The sequence below is a fragment of the Schistocerca serialis genome, chromosome 2 (assembly GCF_023864345.2).
Source record: "Schistocerca serialis cubense isolate TAMUIC-IGC-003099 chromosome 2, iqSchSeri2.2, whole genome shotgun sequence".
In the NCBI taxonomy this organism is placed as follows: domain Eukaryota; kingdom Metazoa; phylum Arthropoda; class Insecta; order Orthoptera; family Acrididae; genus Schistocerca; species Schistocerca serialis.
In genome coordinates, this window is record NC_064639.1 from 152,550,466 (window position 1) to 152,575,926 (window position 25,461).

Below are 25,461 nucleotides of genomic sequence, written 5' to 3' on the forward strand. Positions count from 1 at the left end.
ACGTTTGTAAACGTTGCGCTGAAACTAACATTACGCTAAAAGTAACTTAACAGTTCAGTCCAACCTCGACACATGCAAAAACACTCTTTCGTAGCCAGAAGACCTGACGAACAACGATATAATTATTTGTCTTATGCTGTACAAACTCACAAAACTTTTAGGTAAAAAGTACATAAATGTCTATTTTACAATTCGTAAGTGCTCGACTAAGCCGTTGACCTGATAAAGCCAGTCAATGAAGACCGAAAATCGTCGAACATGGGAAATAATTCGTGCAGTCACAAATTTTTGTACAATGTTAGAAAAGAGAGCCGTGAACAACGTACTATAAATCTTGACCGGCGGGGGCTTAGTCTGGGAGTGTTGGTGTGTTTAAACGCCACTTTCACACTATGGCCTCAAAGCGAAAACGTAGGGTAGTCCGTTACAAAATTTAACTACGTTAAATTTCCTATAAAAAAGTTACGTTCATTTTTTCCGTGGGATTAATAGTTGGTGGGTAGCGAGTGAAAGAGTATGAAAATCTCGCATACGCTTCTTGAGGGCCAAATTAATATTGCGGGTTGCTCAAAACGACATTGGTAGGGGCCTATATATTTTCTGAGCTAAGAAACCTCATCATTTCAGGAGTGCTATGGATCTGTAACAAGACCACAATTTATTCGTCCAGTTCGGCTACCTTCCCATGTAATTAAGAGAAAACTGTAAAAGGGAAACTTTCGTGTATTTGTAAGTTTTTAGTGTGGGGAGGAGCAAAGGAAGATGCATCCAGTGAACATCCGATATGAACTCTTTGAATAAGGCGATAACAACGAAACTGCTATGGAAAAGATCATTACAAAAACTGAATTTCGAGTTTCTATGGTAACGATTTTGAGACAAAAGTGTATTCATCACAATGAGTTGGAAAGAAAAGTCGCCGTGTCAGATAAACCTACTCTCAGCGAATCGTTCGATGCAAATGGCGGAACTGAGACTTTCGAATTTTGTCCTCGAAATTACTCATTCACCCATCAATTCTATTGATGTGTTTTGACGACAAGGTTTCGCGAGTTAAGCCGCTATAAGATACCGCAGTTGCGGCAAAACAATTCATAGTTCATTCAGCATGTAGCGTAGCAACTACGTGTTTTATCATATAAATGTCTCCTGTTTCAGAAGTATATCTGATATGTATATCTAATAATTCTATTTTACCCGCCTGTTGTCGAAATAAAGACATTTAAAGGCACAACATTAAATTAAAACAAACAATAGTGCTCCTTTCATAAGGCGACGTGATTCAATTATCTGTATGTAAATGACTACATACATGCATACTATTTTAATTCAACTATTTATATGCAAGCGAATACCTTTCTTTTTTAAAAAAATTGAGTCAGATTAAAATTGTTAGACATACTTCTGGAATAGGGGACATTTGTGTAATACTTAATGTAGTTGCTGCTCCCCTCCCTCGCTTCCACTAAAACCCTTACAACATACCTGTCCACTCTCTTTTGTGAGATTTTGTTTGCCAAAAGTCAGATAACCTTATGCTCCCAGCCTACGTTTTCTCAGTATTTCTTACGTGACTTGTTTTCCTCATCATTACCAGCTGGAATGTTTGTCAAAGGCACGGAAGGACAATCCAGGTCACAACAATGAAGAAAACCACAGGTGGGAGTATTGTACATACAGGGAATGGGAATGTTTCGAATGAGACAAAAGCTAACATCAGTGGGTTTCATGAAAGATTTATTAAATTACAGCTCAGTTACAAGTCGAGGTGATGTCGTTGGTACGGTTAATGGAAGTTAACATTTGCTCAGCGGATTGAGACAAATTGTGTTTGATCTAGCAAGCAAAAGGAATACATCGTTCTCTTTCGAATACAGCTAGGATACCGTTCAAAGAATTGAAAATATTATCAAACATGAGTTACGGAAGACGTCGAAGGCTGTCGCTGAAGCCCTATTAGAATCTGAGTGGCTTTATAGTGCCTGATAGACTGGTAAATGAAACAGGATTCGCTGGCATGAAGGCGAATTTGCTCTCCTTAGACATTATTGAATAAATGTGGAGAACTGTAATTATAGGTTGGTTGTGCAATAGTTCTTATTCTCTTCACCAATAGCTATTTTAATGGCTAACAGTAGTCTGAGTTCTCCGATACAACAAACGGGTACGTATTTTTAAACGCGCTACATACCGTAGATATAAGTAGTTGTTGCCAATTTGCGGCAAGTGTCACAGACGCACTAACTTACAGGGCTCAGCAAATATATTCTTGTGTTCAGGTCATCTACTCACGCTAATGTAATACTCTACGACACGCGTAGCGGCGCACACAAACCTCCCACAGATGTTCAGGAGGAAGTCGGAAAATTTTCCGAAATATATTTTATACCAAGATGTTACTATGACTGTCTAATTCTTCTGGAACTGAGTGGAAGACATTGGAGCAGCCTCGAAATAAGCTTACTAGATTACTGATGGCAAACGTGGAACTAAAATCTGTATTGGTAGAGTAGATAGGGCACGGAGAACAAATACCTGTCTCAATAGCGAGGAAATGTTGCAGCGACAGAGAGGCCTTCGTCTGACCCTGTTTGTATCTCTCCTTGCTGTCGCGGTACAGCTGCAGGTGCAGACAGTCTGGAACAAAAATAAAAGGATCATTTGGAGCAGTTAGGACAACAGCAAAGTGAACAAGATGCCGCAAATGAGAGATGTTACAATTACATAAATCTGTACTGATACACAGCAAGGGCATGTCTATATAATATTAGTTGGAAACAGTCTTGGTTGCAATTTTAGTTTTTTTATTTATCAACTACGCGTTTTACCCTATTTAGGCATCTTCAGGCTGATCTTAATTTGGTATTTCTTAGGACGATCCTTTAAACAGTGTAGCTAAAGGGCATCGTCGAGTACATCAGGCCAACATCGCCTTCGTTAACCTCAGTAAATACTTTTAAGATCAGTCTGAAGATGCCTAAATAAGGTGAAACGCGTAATTGATGAATAAAAAAATTTAAATTGCAACCAAGATTGTTTTCAACTAATACTACTAAACACTGGTTTGCTGATTCATGCCACAGGTGCATTGAAAAAATTTCATGTCTATTTACATTAAAGGAATGTTTCAGTTTATTAGGGATGGGAAGAGCACCACCAATTTCTGGAGCTTTCAGTTTCTAGTTACAGCTCCAGGGCAGCACTGAGACATTATTTGCATCACGTGCCGCTTTTTAACGATGGTATAGGACTCATAGCCTTTTGACACTACAGTGAATACTTTGCGCACTCAGAACTTCGTAGTTTCCAGTTTTATATACAGGGTGTTACAAAAAGGTACGGCCAAACTTTCAGGAAACATTCCTCACACACAAAGAAAGAAAATGTTATGTGGACATGTGTCCGGAAACGCTTACTTTCCATGTGAGAGCTCATTTTATTACTTCTTTTCAAATCACATTAATCATGGAATGGAAACACACAGCAACAGAACGTACCAGCGTGACTTCAAACACTTTGTTACACGAAATGTTCAAAATGTCCTCCGTTAGCGAGGATACATGCATCCACCCTCCGTCGCATGGAATCCTTGATGCGCTGATGCAGCCCTGGAGAATGGCGTATTGTATCACAGCCGTCCATAATACTAGCACGAAGAGTTTCTATATTTGGTACCGGGGTTGCGTAGACAAGAGCTTTCAAATGCCCCCATAAATGAAAATCAAGAGGGTTGACGTCAGGAGAGCGTGGAGGCCATGGAATTGATCCGCCTCTACCAATCCATCGGTCACCGAAACTGTTGTCGAGAAGCGTACGAACACTTTGACTGAAATGTGCAGGAGCTCCATCGTGCATGAACAACATGTTGTGTCGTAATTGTAAAGGCACATGTTCTAGCAGCACAGGTAGAGTATCCCGTATGAAATCGTGACAACGTGCTGCATTGAGCGTAGGTGGAAGAAAAATTAAAATGAGCTCTAACTTGGAAATTAAGCGTTACCGGACACATGTCCACGTAACGTCTTTTCTTTATTTGTGTGTGAGGAATGTTTCCTGAAAGTTGGACCGTACCTTTTTGTAACACCCTGTATATATACAGGGTGTTTCAAAAATGACCGGTATATTTGAAACGGCAATAAAAACTAAACGAGCAGCGATAGAAATACACCGTTTGTTGCAATATGCTTGGGACAACAGTACATTTTCAGGCGGACAAACTTTCGAAATTACAGTAGTTACACATTTCAACAACAGATGGCGCTGCAAGTGATGTGAAAGATACAGAAGACAACACAGTCTGTGGGTGCGCCATTCTGTACGTCGTCTTTCTGCTGTAAGCGTGTGCTGTTCACAACGTGCAAGTGTGCTGTGGACAACATGGTTTATTCCTTAGAACAGAGGATTTTTCTGGTGTTGGAATTCCACCGCCTAGAACACAGTGTTGTTGCAACAAGACGAAGTTTTCAACGGAGGTTTAATGTAACCAAAGGACCGAAAAGCGATACAATAAAGGATCTGTTTGAAAAATTTCAACGGACTGGGAACGTGACGGATGAACGTGCTGGAAAGGTAGGGCGACCGCGTACGGCAACCACAGAGGGCAACGCGCAGCTAGTGCAGCAGGTGATCCAACAGCGGCCTCGGGTTTCCGTTCGCCGTGTTGCAGCTGCGGTCAAAATGACGCCAACGTCCACGTATCGTCTCATGCGCCAGAGTTTACACCTCTATCCATACAAAATTCAAACGCGGCAACCCCTCAGCGCCGCTACCATTGCTGCACGAGAGACATTCGCTAACGATATAGTGCACAGGATTGATGACGGCGATATGCATGTAGGCAGCATTTGGTTTACTGACGAAGCGCCGGTCGCGGTGGCCGTGCGGTTCTAGGCGCTCCAGTCCGGAGCCGTGCTGCTGCTACGGTCGCAGGTTCGAATCCTGCCTCGGGCATGGGTGTGTGTGATGTCCTTAGGTTAGTTAGATTTAAGTAGTTCTAAGTTCTAGGGGACTGATGACCACAGCAGTTGAGTCCCATAGTGCTCAGAGCCATTTGAACTGACGAAGCTTATTTTTACCTGGACGGCTTCGTCAATAAACAGAACTGGCGCATATGGGGAACCGAAAAGCCCCATGTTGCAGTCCCATCGTCCCTGCATCTTCAAAAAGTACTGGTCTGGGCCGCCATTTCTTCCAAAGGAATCATTGGCCCATTTTTCAGATCGGAAACGATTATTGCATCACGCTATCTGGACATTCTTCGTGAATTTGTGGCGGTACAAACTGCCTTAGACGACACTGCGAACACCTCGTGGTTTATGCAAGATGGTGCCCGGCCACATCGCACGGCCGACGTCTTTAATTTCCTGAATGAATATTTCGATGATCGTGTGATTGCTTTGGGCTATCCGAAACATACAGGAGGCGGCGTGGATTGGCCTCCCTATACGCCAGACATGAACCACTGTGATTTCTTTCTGTGGGGACACTTGAAAGACCAGGTGTACCGCCAGAATCCAGAAACAATTGAACAGCTGAAGCAGTACATCTCATCTGCATGTGAAGCCATTCCGCCAGACACGTTGTCAAAGGTTTCGGGTAATTTCATTCAGAGACTACGCCACATTATTGCTACGCATGGTGGATATGTGGAAAATATCGTACTATAGAGTTTCCCAGACCGCAGCGCCATCTGCTGTTGACAATTGTAACTACTGTAATTTCGAAAGTTTGTCTGCCTGAAAATGTACTGTTGTCCCAAGCATATTGCAACAAACGGTGCATTTCTATCGCTGCTCGTTTAGTTTGTATTGCCATTTCAAATATACCGGTCATTTTTGAAACACCCTGTAGGGACTTGCTTGAAAACTTCATTATTGTGAAGTGTAGCTCGCCTGCTTAACTGAGTGGTGACGTGTTTGCCTACCATGCAGCGGACACGGATTCGATTCCCGGTCTGGTAGGAGATTCTCTCCTCTCGTGGACTGGATGTTACGTTGTCATGATCATTTCATCATCAACGACGTGCAAGTTGCCAAGTGTGGCGTCACCTGAAATAAGATTTGCAAGCCGGCGGCCGTGCTTCCCCGGATGGCGTCCCTGTCCAACAATGCCACACGATATTTTATTTTTTATTTTTTCTGTAATTTGTTGATGAAGCTGGCCAAAACAAACACTGCGCATAAAGGCTTTCACGCGCCCCCCAGTGTCGACTGTAAGAGTCAGTTTGTTCACCGTATCATATATATATATATATATATATATATATATATATATATATATATATATATATTAAAGTGGAATTTTACGTGCCCAGTTGACAGAGCAGTCGCAAAGTAACTTAGTACTACAGTTGTGTTATCGGTATATGTTATCAGGGACAGTAAAACACAAAGAATAGCCAGTTGCCCAGGAGCGACAGCACCGTCTACCCGTGCTGAGTTACCGTCCTGCAGCAGCGCTGCTGCCTGGTCGCTGCTAGAGTACTGGCTATTTTTCATGGTTTACCGTCCCTGTTAATAAGTATTGATAACACGAATATCATACTAGACTAATACGGGGCCACTGTATGGAATGGCCACTTAAAATTAGGCTTTAAAAAATAATTTTGTTTGCACTGGGAAACAAACAGACGCTTTCAACCGATATTGGGGGTCTTACGGAAGACGTGGCGAGCAGTGTTAGTTTGCGCTCACTCCAGTGACACGTTGCAAAACCTAAATTGCAAATATCTGCGGAAACACCAGAGAAAAAGCGCCTAACGGCTCCTAGGAGAGACGTTCGGTATATATAAAAAGGTGAGCAGTAATAAATCAGACAAACTGAAGGGACGGATTCCTGACTGGAAATGGGTGGAAAAGGGTCCTGTGAAAGTGTTTCTGGAAATGGTCGGTGTGTGTGCAACAGTTAATCGTCCCGGAAGACAGTACAGAGCTACATCGCATCCACTTCACAACAGATGTTCAAAGTGGCCTTCATGGGATTGCAGGTGATAACAGCGGTTGTCATGCAGGATACACATAACCGTACGTTGGCTTACACCGTGTTGGCGGGCCACTTGGCTTGAGCTTATACTATGGTTCGTCTCAACCTCCTATAGAAACCGGTCCTCCAAATCCAGTGTACGTACAGTTCGCCGCCTCCCAGCACGTTCGTCTGTCTGGAAGGACCCATGACAAAATAAACGCTCAAAAATTGCTTGAAATGTCGTGTGATGTGGTTGGTGCCTGTGAGAATATTTGTCTTGCTATAGCCGTGCTGCCTCTGGACCGTTTCCGTCTGCTTGGCCATACACGAACACCATTGCGGCTTGTTCCTGACCTTTTCCTGTTTTCGACAACTGTGAGATCTTTGGTGGAAATTGTGAAAAAAAAGCGCAGTATCCCACAAATGGCTTCCGTTGACAACTACCATCAAGCAATTCCACTGTTATCTAGTGAATCCGATCTTCTGTTACGAAGCTGCTTTTTGTGAAATGGAATAGTCCACTACCGGTACGTATTGACTCTTCAAGTACGTGCTATCCTGACTGCCTCGTGGTCGGCACTCCGGTCTGGAGACCAACAGCGAGAAAAGAGGGGGATGACGACGTACAACGAAATCATTTCAAAGCTTGGACAGTTATACAAACTGTAAGTTAAAGCATTTAAATTTTATCCCTTATTCTGGGTCCTGTAGTTCAGAATTACATGTGTCCACCTTACTATAATTCCTTTTTGTAACAAATTGTAGACTGAGAAGTACACTGAAGCACCAAAGAAACTGGTCTAGGCCTGTATATTCAAATACAGAGATATGTAAGTAGTCAGAATAAGGCGCTGCGTTCGGCAACCCCTATATAAGGCAACAAGTATCTGGCGCAGTTCTTAGAACGGTTATTGCTGCTACAATGGCAGGTTATCAAGATTTAAGTGAGTTTGAATGTGGTGTTACAGTCGGCACAAGAGCGATGGGATACAGCATCTCCGAAGTTGCGATGCCGTGGGGACTTTCCCGTACGACCATTTAACGAGTGTACCGTGAACATCATGAATCCGGTAAAACATCAACTCTCCGACATCGCTGCGGCCGAAAAACGACCCTGCAAGAAAGGAACCAACGACGACTGAAGTGAATCGTTCAACGTGACACAAGTACAACACTTCCGCAAATTGCTGCAGATTTCAATCAACAAGTGTCACGTGCGAACCATTCAACGAAATATCATCGATATGGGCTTTCAGAGCGGAAGCCCCATTCGTGTACCCTTGAGGGCCCGTCAGCACCGACATTGGACTTTTGATGACTGGAAACATGTAGCCTGGGCGGATGAGTCTCGTTTCAAATTGTATCGAACGTCTGGACGTATACGGGTATGGAGTCAACCTCATGAATCCATGGAACCTGCATGTCAGCAGGGGTGTGTTCAAGCTGGTGGAGGCTCTGTAATTGTGTGGGACGTGTGCAGTTGGAATAACACGGGACCCCTGATACATTTAGAAACGGCTCTGACAGGTAACACGTACGTAAGAATCCTGTCTGATCAGTTGCATCCATTCATGCCCATTGTGTATTCCGACGGACTCGAGCAATTCGAGCAAGACAATGCGACAGTTCACACGTCCAGAATGATTACAGAGTGGCTCCAGGAACACTCTTCTGAGCTTCAACACTTCCGCTGGCCACGTAACTCCCCAGACATGAAAATTATTGAACATACCTGGAATGCCTTGGAATGTGCCGTTCAGAAGAGATGTTCACCCCCTCGTACTCTTACGGATTTATGGACAGCCCTATACAATTCATGGTGTCATTTCCCTCCAGCACTACTTCAGACATTGGTCGAGTCCATGGCACTTCGTGTTGCCGCACTTCTGCGTGCTCGCGGGCCCGACACGATATTAGGCAGGTGTACCAGTTATTTGCCTCTTCAGTCTAGTATTCAACTTAATTAACAAAGTATGCAATAAAAGATTGTTGGTGGACAGAAGTGCCACTACAAACGTTGTATTAACACTTTCAAAACGTTAAAAAAATTTTAAAGTAACATTTAAAAAGTCTAAATCTCAAAAACGTCAGCGAGAGAGCCCCAGTACCTGAACCTCTCTTTTTAACAAATCAAGCAATAAAAATGTGGTGCCTATAATTAAACTTTCGCTACTTGGTACGCAATTAAGAAATATTACCCTCTCATGTGTAAATTCAAATGAGTTCCTTTCCATGGTTTACTAGCTATTTCTCTTCCGCATGTCCTTACACATTTTCCACAACGACCAAGCGTTTTTCATTGGGGACGTCTCAAACTACAGAAAGTTTAATTCTAACCGCCCCATACTTATAAGTAATTTTCTCCTTAATTTAAAACAAATATTGATCATTTATTTCTTTTACAGAGAGTCAGAGCAATGGGTAATAATTTTTTAAAAATAGGATTATGTTTTTTTCTATTCTAACTAATGTATTCAAATGGACTATGTACAAATCAAATTTATATTATTTTTAATTACGTAGCTAAAAACCTTCAGATTTAAGGAGTTGGATGGCACATGCTGTGTTCCGACATGTTATGTTGGCAAAATGTTCATTTAAGCATAGTGTTCAGATTCAAATTTTCCTGAACGCACAACTCATTGCGCCTTCTAAACAACTTGCGCACAAGATGTAAAGCTGACGCTGTCAAGAAGCGACCAGCTTCGTCTATGCGCTGTTTTAAGTCATATTTAGTGTTATTGTACATTGTATCCTTACGCTGTCGTAAACAAACAGGACGGCAATGCACAAGAAAACGAGGATCCATCTGCCAAGGCTACTGACGTGGAATAAGCAACCAGAGATGACTTCAGACTGTGTGTCGGGAAACATTGTTGCTCAGTGACTCCACAAACTTCACATCTCGACCGCAGATCTTTAAGAAAACTTACTGAGTTGTGCTTTCAGGGTAAAAGGCACTGTTCTCAACACATCATTTCAGTGAATATTCTGCCAGCAGAAACTCCGTATGAATAGAGCCAGTCATGTAAAACATGCAGCGTCTACAACAATAATTCAGAATGTTCCTAGTTCCCAAAATAAAACTGGCAGAAATTCGATTTAAATTTATTTGAACTCATTTAGTTCAAATACTTCAGCTACATGATGGAAAAATGTTATGTTTAAAAAATTATAAATCGTTATTAAAAATTTGTTACATTTTAATAACTACAAAAAGTAATGAGCATCAAGATTTGAGGAAATAATTCTGGAATTGCAATATATAGCCAGTGGAAAAACTGAAGTCATACATAGATTCGTCTGGAATTTCTTTGAATCGTCACCATTGCAAACATTTCGCTACAGGCCATGTTGTCATCACGAAAACTGTCGTCATGTTTCCACAGAGGCCACAAATTACCTAATTATCTATATTTCCGTTTCCACTGTCCACCTCGCGCAATACGGGCACCTCAGCTGCTGAAGCACAGATAGAGACATCTAGTGGTTTTCAGGTGAACTTTCACGGAGTGCTCTTTCGAGTGGTGCGATCTACGTAGTCCATACGCGGAGAGTACTTCCGAGTAGTACAAACAACGTAGTCCATACACGAGTTCTCATACTCTCTAAAGACTCCTGCACTATTTCCCACACTTCAAGTTATTTTTTCGACATTAATAGCCAAATTCTGTCCCAGTGATATACAAAGTTGTACCATAAAGTCTGATTTGGAAAATATGATCGGAACTGTGATTTCCTCAAGAGACAGTGATCTGCTTAAATAATTAAACACACAATACTCTCTCCTATACGACATTCGAGAACAGAATACTCGCTTCAAAAACCACTACCTATGGGTTGTTATCAGCAAAGGTTATGATTTATATTCTTGTACCTGGATTTTAATGCTACTGCTGAATGTTTCTTTTATGTCCGTCACATTTGTCGACATACAGGTTGGCAATAGAAACGCTGCATAACCCTTTTAAATCCGAACACACCTCTCTTGGGCAATCAGTGGATCATAATCAGTTTTTTTTTTCCTTTGCTTTGTAAACATTTTCTCGTAACTCAAACATCTTGCACTATTTTACATTGTCGAAAGGTTTTCAATGGTCGACAAATACTATAAAAGTATCTTCATTTTTCTTACGTTTGATTCCATTACCAACGCAACGTCAGAACTCTCTCAGATGCTTTTACCTCTAAGGTTAGAAAAACGTACTGCACTAGTTACAATTTCTTATGCATAGCATGAAGCGTTTGGAGAATTTATTCTCATTATCAAATGCACTCACTTACTCTGGTTGATTATGTGATGTCTGCATGTGTGCTGTTGTGCCTATCTCGTCCGCAGTCGTAAGGTACTCCGTCTCCTTCATTGCCCCGAAATTCACACAATAGTAATACATATATTTATACTGGATAATGAGAATAAATATTCGAAACGTGTTGTGCTATACGCAACAAAACGTATCGGGTCCAGTTCTTCATTTAAATCATGAACAACATTGTTACATATTTTCCAAAAATATCGACTATGATGACTGAAACTGAACCTTCACTTGTACTAAAACCAAACTGATGATCATTGAACAGCAAATCAGTTTACTTTCCTACTGTTTTGTATGTTATTCTTGGCAGATTTTCGGATGTATGAGCTGTCAAATTGATCGTGTGACTCTTCTCACATCTATTTTTCGTTTCTTATTTTTAGGATTCCGTGGATTATGTTCTTTCAAAAGTCTGAAGTTACATCCTCAGTGTTGTAGATTCAGCAAACTAGCTTGAATAATAGTACACTTGTTACTTGTGGCAATGATGATAGACATTCTGTCGTGTTGGAACATGAAGTGAGGAGTCTAGATATTTGACTTTTATTACATTTCTGTTTGTGTGTTGATACACTGCATCTAAATACTTTACAAAAGAAAACATGATCCGCAATAGGCTCTATGTACATAATTTTTACTTAAATCGTGCAATTAGTTAACATTGACTATTTGTCATTTTGAAGGACATGTGTGATGTCATGTAGTACGTATTGTACTTATCAAATTATATTTTATATAAAATTAGAAAAATAATTGAATAATCACAGTACATAATAAGTAATACCACAGATGTGCTTGAAAATGAAACATGGTATAAATGAGCTAATTGCACGATCGAATAAAGATCTTCCATATAGCCTACGACGGGCTACGTTTTCTTTTATTACGTCTGTTATTACTTTGTTAACAATCTAGACTTTGTTTTCTGTCATTGTTATTGATTTCCGTTTTGAACCATTATTAGTTTCGTTCTTCTACTGTATCTCTTCACAGTGCTGCTACGTACACATTGTAATTGTGAATACTAGCCATACATGCATTGACTCAAAATGCGAAACTGTAATGCAACTAAGGTCTGGTAAATAAATAAGACACCACATTTATTTGAATCTGTTTTTGAGCGACTCCAGGTGAGTAAACAATGGAGGTTATGTCAAGTGTTTGGGTTTCAGTAACTACCAAATTTTATTATGAATGTTTAGGGGAGGGTTTTGCACATTGAAACACATTCAAGAATTCCGCCTGTACCCGGCCCTGAAATAGAAGCTTGATTTGTTTTCTTATTCCATTTCTAAATGATCCACTTTATGTTTGCGTAGCCTTTTGCTGAAATTACAAAAATTACTCAATAAAAGTAAGGTATTTCCAAATGTGAAAAATTGTTACAAGGTACAACATGTCGTGTAATTGGGAAAATAGATTTTTCCGATTTAAAATAGTTGTAACTGAGGAAATATTGTCAGACCTGTATTTAACAGGTCATGTGTTACATTACTACTATACTACGCACTAATAATGTGGAATTGAAATCAAATTAGCAAGTCTTATCGAAGACCAGTTACAAGTTAAAAAAAACCCAACAGGAGCAATTTTATATATATATATATATATACATATATATATATATATATATGTGTGTGTGTGTGTGTGTGTGTGTGTGTGTGTGTGTGTCGTTACAAACAGAACGTAACACTACATGTAATATGGAAGTTGTGACTGTCTTATCTGTACCAAATTCGTTACACCTTTATTTAAAGCTTGTTCAGTGGTCAGGTTGTTTGGCTCCTACACTGTTTCCAGGCGTTCTTCGACACACAATATACTGCAGTGACAAACAAAATTTTTCGTTTTTAACTTTTTATTACTGAGACTATCTCACGCGCCGTGTTTCGAGCGATGTCGTAAACTTGATATATTTCGAGCGATCGAAATAAAATACACATCGTGAATGTGGATTTATAAAAGCATGTAAACGGTACAATGTTGAGTCTAAGTGCAGCAGACTGTGCTAAAAATGGAACGGCTGTGAGTGAAGAACTCACTAAAATAATGTAGGAGCGAACGTATCTGACCACTGAAGATGCTTTCAGTAAAGTTAAACTCGTAGTAAAGTTAAACTCGTCCGGTCCAAAATTTTTATTTTTGGCACAGTCTCTTTTTTATGAGACAATAATAACCAATCATAGCCTACAGACTTTTCGATTTTACAATAAAAGGTGATTGTGTCAAAAATTGTACTAAGTCAGTCACCATATCCATAAACGGAATGTCGTTTTTTCCGAAAGACTTTTACTGCAGTCGCAAAAGACCGCTACTGCGTAAGAGATTCCTCAAACACAAAAGGACGAAATGTAGAATGTAAAATATGTGGAACGCCTTCTTAAATGTAAGAGAGGGCCTGATGGCCCTGTTTGTGCCAGGATAAATAAATAAATAAATAAAATTTAATTTTAGGCTCACCCGTAGATCAGAAAGAAAGAAACTGCAGTGGGTCTCCCGTGTCTCCGATCATACAGTGAAAGTTTTCACGATCGGTTGTCTCAGCTGCTGGTGAGTCTTTCAGGTTGTACGGTCGTAGTTCATAAAACTTTTCCACTCCCAATGGTTCGTCCAGAGGTGCGCTGGACGTCTTTACTGGAGCCCTGGGTTCCTTTTTGTTTGCCTAATGCTGGGTCAAACGCCTGAGTATTGTGAATAAGCGGTGTACTAGAAGCTTACACGTGATCGGCAGAGGCAATCCTTGTCAAATGTAAAACTTAACTATTGACTTGCGTTTTGTCAAAGGTAAGACCTATCGATTCTGTAGAGCTACTGTCGATATATCACTAAGTTTCACGGCTTCTATTTATCTGTTAAAATCATTCCCATGTTTACATATTTCGATGTCATCCCTATACCACTGTAGCTAATGGTCCGTCATTTCAGATAAAATTTTGTTTCTGGAAAACTTCTCCTCATGATTTCCTGAGAAGATCAGACACTACTACGGATGGTTTTTCTATTTCCCCGTAGGCAGCAAAGATTTTTTATGCTTCTGCATCCGTGTACACACTTCCCTTGGGCCGAGAGGAGATAGGCCACGCCGTTGGGAGAGATATAATCCCCTGGAACTTGTACACGTAAAGAGAAGACCAGTGTTGATGCCAAAGTGACACCATCTGTCGACAGATGGCAACACGAAGATCATCCGAACGAATGGAAGAGCTAGCAGGCCGAGGTAGAAGGACTGCAGCCTTGGTAGCAGCGTCAGCAGCCTCATTTCCCGTCAGACCAACGTAACCAGGAACCTACATGAACATCAAGGTTACTCCCTCGTCAGCGAGCAAGTGGGCGCTCTCTTGGACCCGTTGAACTTGGGATGGGCTGTGTACAGCACACAGAGGCTCTAGTGGGTACTGAGAGAATCAGAGTATATGATAGAAAAGCCTGTGTCACCCGACGTTCTGGGTGCCCTGACTGAGGGCGAATAGCCCTGTTGTACAAATTGTGCTGTTTTGTGGAAGCCGATAGCGCAGAAGGTCGTTCTCAGTGACGGAAGCACACCTCAGAGCACGGTCAGTCTTAAAGCCATCAGTATACACGAATGTGCTGTCGCTATATTGCCGGCGAAGGCTGGGAAACTTACAGCGAATGAAGTCTAAGATGAACAGGGGCCGCCGCAAGAAGCCCAGGCAGTGAAGTTTTCACACCCATCAGGAACGTGGCAGGTATCGTGAAGTTAAACTGCTGGTACAGTAGCTGGAAGCGAGCTCCAGGAGATAATAGAGATGAAGGGCGCGCCCCTTAATGGCGGTCAAGAGAGTCAATGAAAAAGGAGGTACAGTATGAGTGGCCAGGCATGACAGACTAATGGCAGACGTTCCCACTGAGGAGGACATCACGCCAATATGACAGTGGTAATACTTCATCTCCTGCATAGAGACTCTCAAACGTGTCAGTCTAAAAGGCGCCAGTGACTAAACATATTCCATGATGGTGGATTGTTTCACGATGGTAAAAGATGGACGGACGAGCAGAGGAGTAAACAGAACATCCATAGTCTACTTTCTAACGGCCAAGGGATCTGTATAAACGGAGGAGGATGGTCCAATCCGCTCCCCAGGAAGTGCCACTTAGGACACATAGGAAACTGAGGGACTAGATATATCGCGTAGCCATGTAGCACCAACAAAACTTACTATCAAGCATGGGCCCCAGCAATTTCGTAGTTCCAGCGAACGGAAGAGCAACAGACCCAAGATGAAAGGACAGTGTAAAAGCCCATTGCACCGCCAGAAATTCGTAAAAACGGTTTTGTCCGTGGAAAAGCAAAAGCCACTGTCGATGCTCCAGGAGTAAAGATGATCAAGACATTGTTAAAGACGCCGCTGGAAGAGACAAATCCGTAGGGAACTTTAGCAGATCGCGAAGTCGTCGACGAAATCGGGACTGGAACTCCTGTCTTAAGGCAGTTCAAAACAGAGTTAATGGGTATAGTAAAGAGGGCGAAGCTCAGGATTAAGCCTTGAGGAACCCCATTCTCCTGGATAAAGGTGTCCGTCGAAGCCGATCCAAGACATACGTTGAAAACTGGGTGTTTTAAAAATCCCTGAAGGGAGTAGGACAGGCGGCCTCGGAAGCTCCACATGTATAGAGTACAGAGGATACCATTCCTCCAGCAGGTGTCGAAGGCTTTTTCCAAACAAATAAAACACCGCCACAGTCTGGTATTTCTCAGAAGACCGTTCGTCTCAGGGGTTGACAAAGAGACTAGATGGTCAACTGCTGAACGGTGTGCACAAAATCCACTTGTGCAGTGCTTAGTAGATTGAAAGACTCGAGCCACCGCACCAGCAAGCCATCACATTACAAACACAGCTGATGAGGGAAATGGGACGATAGCTAGAAGGCAGCTGTTTGTCCTTACCAGGCTTAGGTATGGATGTGACAGCGGCTTCACGCCAGCATCTGGGAAACCTGCCTTCTGCCCAAACATGGTTGTATGTGCAAAGAAGAAAGCGCTTGCCCACAAGTGAAAGGTGCTGCAAATCTGAATGTGAACACTGTCCAGTCCTTGGGCGGAAGACTGGGGTGAGGTGAGAGCATGGTCAAGCTTCCTCATAGTAAAGGCAGCTTTGTAGCATTCACGATTTTGAGAAGGATATCAGCTGACCTTCCTCAACTCGTTTCCGAGGGAGGAGGCGGAGTAATCATGGGTGAAGCTCGGAAGCTCCTCAAAATAGCGGTCCAAGGTGTTGGCGATAGTAATAGGGTCTACCATCTGCTATGGTCGGAGAATGAACCTCGGTTCCAGAGGTTTTCCAGAGGTTGCCCCGCTTGACAGACAAGGGAGCGAAACTGTAAAAAGAAGTTGTACCGTTAATCCAACTTTTTTGTTATCCCGAAGAATACGGCGACTCTGTTCACGAAACTGTTTATAATGATTACTGTTCGCCATCGTAGGATGACGGTTAAAAAGGTGGAGAGCATGTCTGTGTGCGTGAATCATGTCGCGGCATGGCTGAGTCCACAATGGAAACTGGACACAGTACAGCAAAGAGCAGGTATGAGGTAAGAATAAGTTTCGTAAGGTAATCTACCTAATCATCATAAACGGGGAAATGTTGTTCGTGAAAGGCCACCAAGGATGTGTAAAGCCTCCAGTCAGCCTTAGAACGCCGCCGATTGGGTTTATTCGCACGTAGGGCAGGAGTCAGCAAATGGATAGTGCAAGGAAAATTGACGCTCGAGCATGTGACAGAGAGAAAGGCCCAACTCGAGACGACGGGCAAGCAGGGCAGTGCAAAACGAGAGGTCCAAATGGGAACAGATGTGAGTGGAGTCTGGAAGGAACATGGCTACTACAATGTTAAGACAGATAAGGTTGAGCTGATTGAGAAGGTCGGCCAAGAGGGAACCTTTTGGACGGTTTCTCCATGGTCCCCAAAGGAGATGATGGGCGTTGAAGTCGCAAAGCGGCAGAAAGGGGTGAGGCAGCTGACCAAAGAGCTGGAGTGAGTCTGCTCTGGTGACAGCAAATCATGAAGTGATGTAGATGTTTCAAAGAGAAAAGGCGAAACGTGGAAGGATTGTATGGACTGCCACAAGTTGCATCTGGGTGTTCGATAAGATAGTTTGGCTGTGGACTTCATCCTGAATGAGTAAGCGCATAACTCCCCTTTGAGATGGAAACCCGGTCTTGGAGGGCGGGGAGGGGGGGGGGCTCAAAGTGAACCAGAGCAAACGCGAGTGGTCGAAGTGGTCACGAAGACACAGTTTCGTTTCGTTTCTTGGAGGCAGAAAACAACTGGAAGCCTCTATTCTCAGAGTAGTCATAATTCCTCGTTGTTGGATCTAATGTCACGGACGTTCCATTGGAGAAGGGTCACTATGGGGAATGGAATGCAGGGAACAAACGAAGGGCCCTCACCTCGGCTGTTGCTGAGTGACGTTCTTCAAAGACTCACTGCTACAGTGCGCAATGGCTGGAGGAGCCTGTTCCATGAAATCTACGGAGCCTTCGGCATTCTTCCTGGGTCGGCGCGAGGACACCAGGGCAGAAAAATGGTAGGAGGTGCGCACTGGCAAAATGGAGGTGTGTCGGGTGCGGGTATCAGCCGGCGACTCTGTTAAAGAGGATCTGCAAGGCAGGGAAGGAGAAAACCGTTTGCCTCTGTTCGATTTCTTAGAGTCTTAATGGTTGGCAGACGAAGACTCAGACGTTTTTTTGCTGGATGGACATAAAAAGTTTTCACAGGATTGTTTATTTGTCTTTTGTAGCTTGTTTGTGTAGCAGGTGATTTCGCTGCAGGGGAAGAAGATTTGATGGGTGTTGTGCAGCTGTAGGAGAAGCAGACGGGAATGCTACCGTGATACTGGGTGGTTTCACAAATACAGTACTGAACGGGAGGTCATAAGACTGCACGGCCGTATTCTTCAGGGAGCGAGGCGTAGCAGGAATGGTACTATGAGTGCCGAGGTGTAAAATACAGGGCTTTCGACTAACCAACAACTTGTGAGCGGCAGGGTAGGATACTTTTCCTTCATCTGGTTTTCCTGGATGGCCTCCTCATGGAGATGCAATGGACACTCACGGAATGAGGAGGCATGGTCGCTATTACAATTGATAGAGCGGGGACGCGAGTGTGGTTGTAATGTTGACAGTGGTAACAACGCAACGGGTTTGGAGTGTATCGTTGGACCATGATGACTTCATAGTCTGGCTTAATCTTCGATGGTAGCGCTACTCGATCAAAAATGTGAGAAAAAGAGTGGGTGTAGGCACTAAGTTTGCAGCGATCGTTTTCAGAGAGAGAATTTTATATTTCCCTAATCGAGCAGCCGTGTGTAAATAACTAAGAATTCAGCACACAACTGCCCGTGACACAAACGGGATAGTCCTGGAGGATTGAAGCTGTAAGGAGTTGTTTGGCTTGAGAATCACAGTTGGTCACCAGAAGCAGAGGTCTGTTACATAAGCGAAAGCCAGATTTCACATGGCCTGCAGTAGCATCAACATCTTTCTGAATAATAACTGTATTGAAGCCTGATCTTCGGTATGTGACACCACGACGAAATGAGGTGCAGCCTGCAGAGCCGTAGAATCTTTGGCCTCGTGCTGTTTGCTTTTGGCAGAGTTAGACTGAGATGGAGATGATTGGCTCACTGCAAAAAAATCCCCCCTGAAAGCGAGCGCCTCCGAAGGCGCACTCCTTCCAATTGGTGCTCCTCTCAGAGGGCAGCTCACCCGCCTTAGGTGGCTGTTCACACCTCAGTTCACAGCTCTCGTACTCCAGACAGAGGGACTAATTGGCAGGTGGAGAGGAAATAGCTCAGACAATAATCTCTCTCTGGGCCTGGCCTGCACCAGGGGGTATGCGCGAACCCTGCCTATCGACCCAGGGCTGGGAATTACGCCCTACCCAATCACCTTGGTACGTAATTAACAAATACTATCCTATGAAGAGGAAATTAATATGCATTTCTTGCAATAGCTTGTTCGTTATTTCTCTTCCGCATGTCCTTACAAAAAGATCAGTGAACGTGACAGACAGGCAGATGCATTCTTACGATGTGCTACGATCCGGGCAAGGAACGAAGATGTCCGACAAAAAAGCTAACCAATATGAATATTTAAGTTACCCCAATAGTGACCTACGCATCTGCAACATTGATAATGTTTAATGGTTAAAAGAGATATGATCAGATTACAGACGTGTGAAATGAGGTTGCTTAGAAGTAAGATAGGAGTAGCAAGGGGACATAGGATGAGGAATGAAAGGGTAAGGGGAACCTTTGCAAAGCAGTATAGAAACATCATGGTTAAGACAATAAGGCTACTTAAAAAGAATGGAAAACAAAGAGTTTCTCAAGAAGGTACATGAAATGGGAATGCGTAACAAACGACCAAGAGAAAGAATGAGGGATAGATCTCTATTCACCCACTGTGGACATGGGACAGCCTCTCGTCAAATATTTAACAATGAAATTCGCCAAACATCCGTGCTATTGAGATGTTATTTTATTTTATTTTCGCTACCATTTTCGACATCACGAATTGCCGAAACTGATGGCGAAAATAAAATAACATCTTCACAGAACGGCTGTTTGGCGAATTTAATTCTCAAATAAAAGGGATTGATGACTGAAAGGTCTGGAGGAATGTGCTAAAAAAAGAGGCAAGGACTGGACCAGAATGAACACAAAAAGATGGTCGGGAGATAGGACGAGATGGCGAAGCTTATCTTCCCAACAGATATACCCTGGGTTTGGAAACTGTTCAAGATGATGATGATGACGATGATGATATCCTTACAGAAGTTTCCACAAAGTTTCATTTTCCCACGATCACTCACTCTTCTTGGGGGCCTTCCAACTAGCGAAAGGTTAATTGTATGTACCCTGTACATGCACTCCAAAAATTTCTACCATTTACACAGATATTCGACGAAACGTTCAAGCAATCTTACATCAACTGATACGTAAATGTTATATAGGTTTGCGTAAACATTTATGGAAAAAATGACATGTTTATTTTTATGATAAGTATAATAAACAAATATTACGAAACTTCCTGGCAGATTAAAACTGTGTGCCGGACCGAGACTCGAACTTTGCTTTTCTCATTCTGGAAATATCCCCCAGGCTGTGGCTAAGCCATGTCTCCACAATATCCTTTCTTTCAGGAGTGCTAGTTCTGCAAGGTACGCCGGAGAGCTTCTGTAAAGATGGAAGGTAGGAGACGAGGTACTGGCAGAACTAAAACTGTGAGGACGGGGCGTGAGTCGTGCGTGGTAGCTTAGGTGGTAGAGCACATGTCCGCGAAAGGCAAAAGTCCCGAATTCGAGTCTCTGTCCGGCACACAGTTTTAATCTGCCAGGAAGTTTCATATAAGCGCACATTCTGCTGCAGAGTGAAAATCTAATTCTGGGAACCAATATTATATTTGTATTCAATAAAATAATTGTTCGTAAGGTATATCTATCGATTTTTTACTAAAGACCGGTTTTTTAATATATGATGTGATGGTCGATATCAAGTGGTTACGGTGATTTTATATTAGGTACGATGCTTGATTACATCACTATGTGTGTGTGTGTGTGTGTGTGTGTGTGTGTGTGTGTTCGCGAGCGCGCTCTGTGTAAGAGGAGTGTTCTGTAAGGACGACGATGAAAATGAGACGTCAAAACGCAAGAAAACAAAAGAAAAGAGACCGTGCAGAGTGGAGGGCGTAACGAAACGGTTACGTGCACTCCCTCGTCTCTCCTTTCTCCTCGCGTAACGGGAAAGAGTACAAAAAGCAGCAGGAAGAGGAGATTTCCTTTTGCGGGCCGGCACGCGATGCCGGAGTGTGGGACAATTTGCCGGCTACGTGGGCGGCGGCGCGCCCGGGGCCGGGCGCGTGCTCTGCCGGCTGCCCGCCTCAAAGGGGCGGCCCGCGCCTCTGATCTGGCTAACGCGTGAAGTGCGTGCAGAGCGGCCAGACGTCACAGGGCGGGCGGCCGGCGGCCCGGCACGCGGAACGGAGCGCAGCTGCGCCACCTGCCAATACCACCTGCTCACCAGAGCCGCGCAACCGCCACTGCGCTAATTCTCTGTTAATAACCGCACGTCCGCGACAGATCAAATAGTACCACAACACAGCAGCTCTCAAGTGCAGTCAAGTGAATCGTGCTAAGGGAACGTTATTTTCGCAAGTCTTGTTACCCGGGCCCCCTGATGTCTCGTAATTGCCCGGCAGCCCGTCGTAAACTGCTCGTCAGGGAATTTTCAAACTGTACCAGCAAACAAATTGAACGTTTCGTTTGCTAATGGAAGCGAGAATTAAAAAAAAAATCAAGACACCTTCATACGACCTCGACAATGCAGACGGAGCACGATGAATGAAATTCTGAGAAAAATTGGAGTAAGCTACATGGAAAGATCGATAACATACAACATGTATAACAACCAAGAGGAAACAATGGAGTGGCCGTGCGGTTCTAGGCGCTACAGTCTGGAACCGCGTGACCGCTACGGTCGCAGGTTCGAATCCGGCCTCGGGCATGGATGTGTGTGATGTCCTTAGGTTAGTTAGGTTTAAGTATTAAAGACGAGAGCAATGTTTCTAGCATTTGTAGACTTAGAGAAATCTTTTGACAATGTTGACTGGAATACTCTCTTTCAAATTCTAAAGATGGCACGGGTAAATTACAGAGAGCGAAAGGCTATTTACAATTTGTACAGAAACCAGATGGCAGTTATAAGAGTCGAGGGACATGAAACGGTGGCACTGGTTGGGAAGGGAGTGAGACAAGGTCGTAGTCTATCCCCGATGTTATTCAATCTCTATACTGAGCAAGCAGAAAAGGAAACAAAAGAAAAATTCGGGGTAGGTATTAAAATCCATGGAGAAGAAATAAAAACTTTGAGGTTTGCAGATGACATTGTAATTCTGTCAGAGACAGCAAAGGACTTTGAAGAGCAGTTGAACGGAATGTACAGTGTCTTGAAAGGAGGATATAAGATGAACATCAACAAAAGCAAAACCAGCATCATGGAATGTAGTCGAATTAAGTCGGGTGATGCTGAGGGAATTAGATTAGGAAATGAGACACTTAAAGTAGTAAAGGAGTTTTGCTATTCGTGGAGCAAAATAACTGATGATGGTCGAAGTAGAGAGGATATAAAATGCAGACTGGCAATGGCAAGGAAAGCCTTTCTGAAGAAGAGGAATTTGTTAACAACGAGTATAGATTTAAGTGCCAGGAAGTCGTTTCTGAAAGTATTTATATGGAGTGTAGCCATGTATGGAAGTGAAACATGGACGATAAATAGTTTGGACAAGAAGAGAATAGAAGCTTTCGAAATGTGGTGCTACAGAAGAATGCTGAAGATTAGATGGGTAGATCACGTAGCTAATGATGAGGTATTGAATAGAATAGGGGAGAAGAGGAGTTTGTGGCACAACTTGATAAGAAGAATGGACCGGTTGGTAGGGCATGTTCTGAGGCATCAAGGAATCACAAATTTAGCACTGGACGGCAGCGTGGAGGGTAAAAATCGTAGAGGGAGACCAAGAGATGAATAAACTAAGCAGATTCAGAAGGATGTAGGTTGCAGTAAGTACTGGGAGATGAAGAAGCTTGCACAGGATAGAGTAGCATGGAGAGCTGCATCAAACCAGTCTCAGGACTGAAGACCACAACAACAACAACAACAACAGTTCTAAGTTCTACGGGACTGATGACCATAGCAGTTAGATCCCATAGTGCTCAGAGCCATTTTTTGAAACAATAAGAACGGCGCTGGACAATGTAAAATAGTGCAAGATGACCGAAATTATGGGAAAAAATAGAAGTAAGCTAAAGGTAAGGCAGATAACGTATGACATGTACAAGAACCAAGTGGGAATAATAAGAATGAAAGATTAAGAACGAAACGCTGGAATTAAAAAATTTGTAAGACAGGAATTCAATCTTTCGTCCCTACTGTTCAGCCTATACTTTGAGTAACAAATAACTGAAATATATCCTATCTTCCAGGCCAGGATTAAAATTCACGGCCAAAGTAAATCAACGATAAGGTTCGCTGATGACATTGCTGTTTTCATTGAAAGTGAAGAAGAACTACGGGGCCTGTTGAATGGAGTTAACAGTGTAACAAGACCTCAATATAGCTTGACAGTACACCGAAGAAAGACGAAAGTAATGAGAGGTACCATAAATGAATTTACAGATAAACTTAACATCATAATCGGTAGATAAAATGCTACTTCTCTGTATAAATATAAATAATAAGCTGAATATTGTGAACTATAGCTACACTGAACTGAACTGCTACCCTATCTTTAACTTCGTGTGTGTGTCTGTGTTGTAATCCCTAACAATGCAGGCACAGTGTATTCATGGAGATGCTCTCTGCTAAAATGAGTCGCCAAACTATCGGAAATTGTGTAACTATATAACTGTTGTCGTTATTTTCAAATAAATTCATTAGGAAAGCAAAACGGTAAATTAAAGAAAGGATCATGTGGATTTCTGTATTGTACAGAACGGTATAGACTGATACTGTGCCTGACGTCACGATGCGTGTCTTACAATTCCAACGCACAAAACCACAGAATAAAAATGCTATATAAAATTACAAATCTTATTTTGAAAGCATAGATAACCAAAAATGCTTCTTAAAATATTCCCTCTGATTCTACACAAGCGGCTGACAAGATAACTCAGTGCAGTGCTGGGATATGCACTTTCAGACAACAAAATTCGTGTAGGGGCGGTGGTAGATCTACCATTTACTATACGCTGTAGAAGAGACTAGGATTTAAAAGCCATATTGAACCTCTCATTTCTTAACAATTGCAATCATCTCTACAAAAATCACCTTTTCATAAAAAGTACGAGTCTGCCATGAAATTAATTAGTAGAAACGATAAATCTGTAATTTATGAGTGCAACCCACGTTAACAAACAATAATCGAACTAACTGACACGGACCATTTCCACTTTCCATGCATGTCCTGAATTAAGCACAGGCACGCGTGCAGCAACAAAATTACGTGTAAATCTTCACACTTCTCACATTGATCTTCAGCAAATCATACACTACTGGCCATTAAAATTGCTACACCAAGAAGAAATCCAGATGGTGAACGGGTATTCATTGGACAGATATATTATACTAGAACTGACATGTGATCACATTTTCCCGTCATTTGGGTGCATATAGCCCGAAAAATCAGTACCCAGAAAAACGACCCCTGGCCGTAATAACGGCCTTGATACGTCTGGGCATTGATGGGGTGTACAGGTACAGCTGCCCAAGCAGCTTCAACACGTTACCACAGTCCATCAAGAGTAGTCACTGGCGTATTGTGATGAGCCAGTTGCTCGGCCACCATTGACCAGACGTTTACAATTGGTGAGAGATCTGGAGAATGTGCTGGCCACGGCAGCAGTCGAACATTTTCTGTATCCAGAAATGCCCATACAAGATCCGCAACATACGATCGCCAATGATCCTGCTAAAATGTAGGGTTTCACAGGAATCGAATGAAGGGTAGAGTCACGGGTCGTAACACATCTGAAAAGTAACGTCCGCTGTTCAAAGTGCCGTCAATGCGAACAAGAGGTGATCGAGACGTGTTACCAATGGCACCCCATACCACCACGCCTGGTGATACCCTAGTATGGCAATGACGAATACACGCTTCCAATGTGCGTTAACTGAGATGTCGCCAAACAAGGATGCACCATCACGATGCTGTAAGCAGAACCTGAATTCATCCAAATAAATGACTTTTTGCCATTCGTGCACCAAGGTTCGTCCTTGAGTACACCGTCAAAGGCGCTCCTGTCTGTGATGCGGCGTCTAGGGTAAACGCAGACATGGTTTCCGAGCTGATAGTCCATGCTGCTGCAAACGTCGTCGAACTGTTCGTGCAGATGGTTGTTGTCTTGCAAACGTCCCCATCTGTTGAATTTGGGATCGAGACGTGAGTGCACGATCCGTTACAGCCATGCGGATAAGATGCCTGTCATCTCGACTATTAGTGATACGAGGCCGTTGGGATCCAGCACGGCGTTCCATATTACCCTCCTGAACCCACCGATTCCATATTCTGCTAACAGTCATTGGATCCCGACCAACGCGAGCAGCAATGTACGATACGATAAACCGCAATCGCGATAGGCTACAATCCGACCTTTATCAAACGTGA

General features: G+C 42.9%; 1 protein-coding gene across 1 annotated transcript in view; it reads right to left on the reverse strand.

The window, feature by feature from the left end:
• Positions 1 to 25,461, reverse strand: part of LOC126455814 (uncharacterized) — a 394,337-nt gene that overhangs the window by 144,614 nt on the left and 224,262 nt on the right. Inside the window, exon 3 of the mRNA XM_050091575.1 lies at positions 2,536 to 2,637. Within this exon, the coding sequence (XP_049947532.1) occupies positions 2,536 to 2,637 (102 nt within the window). The remainder of the gene's footprint in view (positions 1 to 2,535; positions 2,638 to 25,461) is intronic.